The sequence below is a fragment of the Cricetulus griseus genome, chromosome 6 (genome assembly GCF_003668045.3).
Source record: "Cricetulus griseus strain 17A/GY chromosome 6, alternate assembly CriGri-PICRH-1.0, whole genome shotgun sequence".
Taxonomy (NCBI): domain Eukaryota; kingdom Metazoa; phylum Chordata; class Mammalia; order Rodentia; family Cricetidae; genus Cricetulus; species Cricetulus griseus.
Window position 1 is genome coordinate 102,226,625 of NC_048599.1, and position 8,364 is coordinate 102,234,988.

Sequence of the window (8,364 nt, forward strand, 5' to 3'; positions counted from 1 at the left end):
CTGTGAAATTGCTATGGTGAACGCAATATTAATACCAATGAAGACATTGTTCTTTCTCTTAGATCTATTTAAAAATAAAGCAAATTTTAAAAATCTAAATTAAATGGAAACAAGATTTGGGCATTGAAAATAAGCCAGGAAAAAACCTGTTTTTCTCAACTCAGCTCTTTAAAGAGACTTAGAAATTGGGGGTGGACTGGAGCAGGAACTAGAATGTGTTAGATTATGACATCCTTGCCCTTGAGACAACAGCATGATTCCTCCTTGTCTTTACTTATGCTATTCCTCTGCCTGGAATGCCTTCCCTCCTTTCTATCTAAATCCTACCCACCTCCTCCACGAAGCCTTCTCTAACTACTGGAGCCCACATTGATGTCTCCCTGTTCAGAACACCTATGGCATCTAACAGCCAGCACTGCACCGTTTAGCACTGTTTGTCCTATGGCAATTTCACATGCTACTGAGTGTGAGTACATTAAAATATAAATGTGGGGGAAATTTGAAAAACGATAGGTATATTGTATACAGGAGGATTTAGTAGTTGTGAAAGGTTTACAGGCTACACTTAGATTGAGTTTGAGGGAGGAGGGGAGTTGGGAAGGGGTTAGGGTGCCTTTTTTTTTATCTTAGAGAAACATTGCGAAGTTTATACAGTGTGGTTTTGATAATTATGTCCAAAAAATCATGCATTAAAAAAAAATCAGTAACAATCCTAATTTTTGTTCTTAAGAAATGTTTTTGTAGTGCTTAATGCTATTGAAATACTGTTTCTGGATTCAAAAAGGTTTCTTCTTGCTTAGACTAAAATACCTCCGTTCACTCATCTGAGAACATCTCCCAAACTGTCCTTTGTATCAAATATTTAAGTACAATGTAAAATTTTGCACTGTGGAGAAAATGGATTTTGTTATATCTCTTGTGAATAATTTTGGATGTCTGCATGGTTTATGGGGGGAAGATTTTAACAGTAAAGATTTTGATTTGTATTTGTTGTGTGAGATACCAGGAGAGTTAAGAACATAGCTTTAGTTAGATTTTTTAAAAACATAGATAGTCAAGTGTATGTCAGGGTGTAACCATTTGAGTAACTTAAATGTTCTTAAATCATGTTAATTTAAATCCTGCTTAAGCTGTCTATCTGCCTTTTAATTGTACCTGTGATGAGTTTCTGTACATTATTCTTTGGGTAATAAACTATAAAAATTATCTGACATCATGACTTTGAATAAAACTAGTTGAATTGGTCCTGTGCATAGTATTTGAGAATGATTCTGATGGGATAGTTAATAGCTTTACTGTGTATTCTTTGTGTATGAAGTGTCCTTTTAGTTACATCATTATTAAACATAGTTATATTCAGACAACAGTCAGTTCTTGAATGAGATTAATACATTAAATCTGTATATTTAAAATACATAAATTTTCACTTAAATAAGACTTAAAATGGTTTTGGTTTCTGATCTCTTGGTGGTAATATCTTCTTTTTGAAACTCAAGAAACTCTGATATAAATGGTTTTGAATGCATTGATATAAATATATATTTTTCTGTGTGTTTTTTAGAGGTACCAATCTTGGAAAGAAGAAGCAACACATCTGTCATATACCAGGATGTGGTAAAGTCTATGGGAAAACCTCACATTTGAGAGCTCATCTACGTTGGCATTCTGGGGAGCGCCCTTTTATTTGTAACTGGATGTTCTGTGGCAAAAGATTTACACGAAGTGATGAATTACAAAGGCATAGAAGAACACATACAGGTTACTAATAATTTTTATGTTTTCCCCTCTTCTCTTCCTCCCTCCCTCTCTTTGTCAGGAATTGAACCCATGTGTGTGCAACACATTGATCTGTATCCCTGTTCTATAGTTGCTTTTAAAAGACAAAATGAATCATAGGCTATTAAACATACTAGACATTTTTTCAGCATACCTTTCTTGATCAGATCTTTAAAGTGGGTTAATTAGATAAAAAATCTTCCCTCAGTAATACTAATTTAAGTCTAAAGAACAAGCTAATATAGATTTTTCTTGATAGTTTTTATTTTATATTGGCTTTCATTGACATTTGAATGTCTTAAAGCATATTTTACTGTTTATTCTCTTCACATTTTAAATTAGTGCTGTTTCTCTTATTATACTAGCAAATGATAGACTCCTTTCTGGTAAATTCTGATATTCCATCTTATCTGTTTGAGTATCTGAGGTGAGGGAAGGGCGTTTCATTGAGGTATTGGTTATCAGTTACTCTCTTTTACATATGTATGGCAATTGTATGACATGGGCATAGGACAGATTCACACTGAAGTCTAACATAGTATAATGTAATTTTCTTGTGCTAAAATTAAATGATCAAAGTGTTGTATGTGCAGTGTTGAAGAATTGAAAGTTGACACTAAGGAAGTATCTAGAAAGAAGAAACATGGTCAAATGAACAGCATTAATTTTGAAGTCTGACACATTAGGACTACTTGCAGTTTTCTATTTGGTTAAGCAAATAAGTCGTCTCTGCTTAGTTTGGCTTTGAATGTCATAGTAGATGACATTGACATATGAGGCAGTTTATGCACATTAAATGCTCCTGTTTTAGTTCTGTTACTTGTTAAAAGATGAGATTAACCTCTTTGAAATGAAGAGTATATGAGTAGCGGGATTTTCTGTTACAATTTGTTGAATATGCTCAGCAGAGAAAGTTCTAGACATAGCAACATTGAGCAATTATAGTGTAGACCCTAAAATGGCCCACAACAGAATTTTTCCCCAGTGGAATTTCCTCAGTAGGTTGTGAAAAAGAATAATGTATATAGAGAAAAAAAATCTGGTCAAATATGTGTAGATTATTTGATCACCCAAATGGGCATAGATTAAAGAGGGAACTTGAAGTCAAAAGACAGCACCTTTAGCTTTGGTATCGAGTTGGCAGGCTTGGAGGATGCCTTTTATCCCAACAATCAGGAGGCAGAGGCAGGCAGATCTCTGAGTTCAAGACCAGCCTGATATACATAGTGAGTTCCAGAACAGTCAGGGCTACACAGAAAAACCATGTTTGGGGTGGGGGTGGGGAATGCCCAATATTTGGGTAGAATTATTTCCATAAGGGAAATCTTAAAGGGGCAGCTCATGAGACTGGTATAGTTCCACTAGACCTTCTGTTTCAGGAGAGACAGGCATTAATCTGTAAAGTGGAATTTTAAAACTAAGCAATTTAATTTTTCTTTACAGGTGAGAAGAAGTTTGTTTGTCCAGAATGTTCAAAACGTTTTATGAGAAGTGATCACCTTGCCAAACATATTAAAACACATCAAAATAAAAAAGTTATTCACTCTAGCAGTACAGTGCTGGCATCTGTGGAAGCTGGGAGAGATGATACCTTGATTACTGCAGGAGGAACAACACTTATCCTTGCAAATATTCAACAGGGGTCTGTTTCAGGGATAGGAACTGTCAATACTTCTGCCACCAGCAATCAAGACATCCTTACCAACACTGAAATACCTTTACAGCTTGTCACAGTTTCTGGAAATGAGACAATGGAGTAAATATTACACAAATACTTATTCATTGTGGTTATTTTTATACAGTAGTGAGAAGAATATTGTTCCTAAGTTCTTAGATATCTTTTTATTGATGTGCAAAAATTTTTGGATTGACAGTAACTTGGTTATACATGACACTGAAATGCCTTACTTTGTATGATATTCCATAGTATATTAAAAATGGTAAAATTGCATGGGTTTTGTAGGTACTTTTGGAATCTAGAAGAAATGAAATTTTACCAAGTTATATAAAGAGAAAATTGAATTTAACAATGCGAATGGTAGTCTAACCAAATGCATCAATCCTGTGTGGTTTAGTGTAAAAATGAGAAACTGTTGGTATTTATCTATTGTAAGATAAAAAAGTTGGTGGGTGAAAGAAATCATGTTATGATAAATTTTTGTAATTTTCTTGATGACTGGAATTTTTATTATGCATAACTGACAAATCAAGTTTCCAAGCAAATGTTACATAGTGTAGGCTTTACTTAGCTTATCAATTTGTCATTTTGAGGCTAATTATTTTAATTAGGTTAACTGTACAATATTTTAAGCATTACTCTTGTAAGATTTTGAAAACTACATTTTAACATGGAACTTTAGGGATAGTCACCTTTTAAATCCTGTTGAAAAGCCATGTTTAAGATTTAATTTGCCAAAATAATGTCTTGTTAATATTCTTTCAATAATGAAGTTGGGCAATATAACCGATGTTTTTAAAAAGTTTAAAATGTGTAGGTTGAGGCATTTGGGTGGTAAGAAAATGTTCTAGTGAATTACCCCTTTTCCTGAAGTTTGGAGGACCAAAAATAATAATAATAAGGTTTATTGCATCTTAGCAGTGATTTTTTTTTTCTTTTTCTTTCTTTCTTTTTTTAATCTAATCTTGTTTCCAGAAAAACATGTCTGCCAGGGCCTTAAAAGCCATTGTGTAAATTACCAATAAAGTATAACATATGCAAACATAACAAAATCACTTCCACAGTGACGATACTCCAACCATATGGATATTAGTCATAGAAACTTAGAAGCTTTATGATATTTTTTAATTTTTTTGTCTAGATAGTCAGTCTGCACTTAAATATCAACCATTTTCCTTTTTTTGCTTCTTCCCTTAAAATTTATATGTATCCAATACATTTAATTGAGAAATGTATGTTTTTTATTATGCTGTATTTTCTTTTATTTTTTAATTATTGTTTATATTTTCAATTAAAAATGTACAAAATAAAATTACATTGCTGGTCTTGTAAGAGCTCTACAATTTTCCTAAATGTATCTATAACTGCAGCGGTTCACCTATTTCAAGAAGTTGGATTCTGTTCATTTGTTATCTTTAAGACCACCTCAGATTTAAAGGCTACCTTATTGTACGTTAAAAGTGTATTATAACAGTGTGGTAGTTAATAAAACACTATTTTTTTTTTCTTTTGAGTTTGTTGTAGTCCAATGGATTTAAAATATTGCAGTGGTATGGATAAGAAAGTCTGGCTTTTTTTTTCTTTAGCCTTTTATTTTAAGATTCTTGATTTCAGATGCTGGGATTGTAAACAAATATATTTACTTAAAAAGAGGTGTATAGAGGTGCTGGCAATTTAATTTTTCACGTAAAATGAATTTATTAAATATAACTTGAAAAAAGCCTACCTTCTTAGCTCACATTGATTTGTATCAATTTTATCAACACCAGTTTGCAAACTATTTCCCTTTTCAAAGCACTTTCTGCATTTACATAACTATTCCTGAAAATGGTAACAGACAAGCTATGGTAATCATGGCAGGCGGGAACCATTCAAAGGGTTATGAATGTGTGTGAACCTCAGGTACAGAGGAAGGGTGGTAGGAATGGAAGAAAACAATGGAATGCGTCTTTGTGTGTACAGCGTTAGTGAGGTTTCCATCATCTGTTACCCTGGCCCAACTTGACACTGGTACTTGAAATTTCAGTGCATAAGTCAACTCTAGGTACACAGAGTAATCGAGGGCAGTTTTTCTAAGTGAGGCTTTAATTTAGGATGTGAAAGAGGAACTGTTACTTGGAATTTACTAGAAATCAATACTTTGAGGATCAGAATTTGAAAAACCATGTAGAATAATTTTCTATTAATATTGTCAGTAGTGTTTGCTTGAATCAAACATCTACTAAGTTAGAAAGTAGGTTGTGTATGTGTGGGGCATGGGTGTGAGGTATAAGGAGATTACCCTCAGAGCGGCCCAGTTAGGTTAGGCTGAGTGGGCAGCTAACCTTAAGGGGATGGGGGTTCCTACCTCCCTGGTGTGGGGAACCACCATACTTGGGGACTCAGACTTGAGTTCTCATACTTATATGGTAAGCATCTTGCTGACTGAATTCTCCCCAGCACCAAGATGTTTTTAAGTAATTGGAGATTGAGTTTCCAGCACTTTGATCCAGGAATTCCCAAGCATTTTGTAGGGACTAAATGCACTGAAAAAAGGTTACTACTGGCCTTGAAAGGTGATTGTGGACTTGAGATTTTTGAGGTGAAAATATTTGTCCTACACTGTAATGATTGTATTTCTGTTTTTATATTCTTTGAATATTGGCTGTTTTGGAAACTATTTGAGGAGTTGCTCTGAAGCCAAATCTGTGGCTATAAAATCTGTTAGTAGACAGGAGTATATCTCACTGTACACCCTTTAATAGTTCTGTCCAGTTTTTTTTTAATGACTACAGTTAGTGCACATTGTATTTATGTGCAAGTAATTAACTATTATACATCTACTGAGCTAGAAGTCTTTAAAAAGGAGGTATACATATTACATAGTCAGCTGCCTTATAATTTTGGCCTTCAAAATAGTGAAAATGCTTAAATATATTTAAAACTACATGTTATAGTTGGGCAGTGGCAGCACACGACCTTAATCCCAGCACTAGGGAGGCAGAGGCAGGCAGGTTTCTGTGATTTTTGAGGCCATCCTGGTTTACAAAGCTACACAGAGAAACCTTGTCTTGAAAAATCAAAACCCTGGGAGGGAGAGGGAACTGGGATTGACATGTAAAACAAGCTTGTTTCTAATTAAATTTAAAAAGAATAATTAAAAAAAAAAACAACCCTACATGTTAGGTAAGCTGGTGTGCATTTTGTAGAAAATAATTTTTGGGACCAGTGAGGTGACTCAGTACATAAAGGTGCTTGCTACATAAGCCAAGCAACCTGAGTTCAGTCCCGGGCCTGGAAGCCATGTAGAGGTTGAAGGAGGACCAGCTCCATAAAGTTGTCCCCTGAGTGCCACATACATGCTGTCACAATTGTGTGCTTGCTATAATACGTCAAAAGAAAAACTTTTTAATCAGGATGTTCATCAGGAAATCCTAGAAAGCATTTTTATGTTTTGAGAGAGTATCTTTTAGCTCGGCTGCCCTTGAAGTTGTAGCTGAAGATGAGCTGCTCTTGCCTCTTCCCCATGTGCTGGGAATACACATCAATTCCACCTTCCTTGGTTTGTGTTAGAAAACTTCTAGGAAAAAAAGACTCTTTAGTGAAAACATATGGCTACAGTAGAGGACAGCATTGTGGGGTTTGGTTCTTGTCCATCTCTACATGGGTTCTAGGGGTGGAACTCAGGTTGTGACCACTTTACCTGTGAGCCATTTTTAGAGGTTTTGGAAAAAAGGTATTTTAATACTATCTTTGTTTTATGTGGATGGGTGTTTTGTCTGCATGTATGTCTGTACCACAGGTATGCCTGGTGCTCAAGGAGGCCAGTAGAGGGTGTTGGGTCCCCTGGGACTGGAGTTACAGATGGGGGCCAACATGAGGATGCTGGGAATCAAACCTCAGTCCTCTAGAAAAGCAGCCTGTGCCCTTAACTGTTGAGTCATCTAGCCACCTGGAAAATAGTTTTTAAAAGTACATTTGACTAACTTCATTGTTTTGTTTTTTTGGCAGTTCATTAGGTTGTTATATAACCTTTGTTACAATCATTTAAAATTCAGCAAGAAACACCTCCCCCCCCCCAACCTGGAGGTTTATATAAGACAAAAATAGTAGCAGCTGTTCCATGTAGTTTACATATTTATTATTTGCCTGGAAAGATTGTATGCTTTTATGAGCCCCCCCAAAAAAAACCAGTAAAAATAAAATAATTGTAAAAGACTAACCATAATAAATGGTATTTTGTGAGAAAAATAAGAACAATAGGCATTCCTTTCAGATACTAATTGTAGTTTAGATCCTAGAACTGCCTCAAATTTTCTCTTTTTGTTTCATTATGTTGTATTTAATATTTGAATTAGCATTTAGAAATTTTGGCTTTAAAAGTTGACATTCTATATACTACTTACAGTTAAAATTTTATGAGGGTGGTAAATATTTTCAGTGTAAATAGACTAGAGTGCTTAAAACTTATTGCTATGAATGAGTAGTGAGTCTTGTGTAACACCCTGACACCAGTTAGTTGATACCCTGGGAACAAAATTTGATGTTAGTGGCTCACTTTTATTGTTAAGGTTAAAGAGATTGATTTCCCTCTTGCCTTGCTCATATTTACATATAAAATCATTGACTTATGTATTTGTTGCATTTGTAAAGTGCTGTGGGAAAAATTAGTGATTCCTGCTCCCCAGAAAAGATTAATTTATCCAAGTCCAGAATTTTCAAACACTAATTTTAAGTTGAGGACTAAGCCTTGGGAAATGAGCACATTCTAGGAAGTGGTGGGGTTGGAAGAACAGTCAAGAAGACAGACACTGTAGAAGGTGTCAAGATTGTGGTGGACATTCACACACGACAGTGAAAAAGGATGCTGGTTTTAGGCTGCAGAGTGGCCTAATCGATGAGTAGTTGGGTGGCTAAAAAGACTAGTCATC

The 8,364-nt window shown here is 34.9% G+C and overlaps 1 protein-coding gene across 1 annotated transcript in view; it reads left to right on the forward strand.

Annotated features, from left to right (window-relative positions):
* The window catches only part of Sp3 (Sp3 transcription factor), a 44,684-nt gene extending 39,717 nt beyond the window's left edge, over positions 1-4,967 (forward strand). The window contains 2 exon segments of the mRNA XM_027420454.1: positions 1,562-1,758; positions 3,220-4,967. Of these exon segments, the coding sequence (XP_027276255.1) occupies positions 1,562-1,758; positions 3,220-3,536 (514 nt within the window). The 3' untranslated portion in view covers positions 3,537-4,967.
* The last annotated feature ends 3,397 nt before the right edge of the window (positions 4,968-8,364 follow it).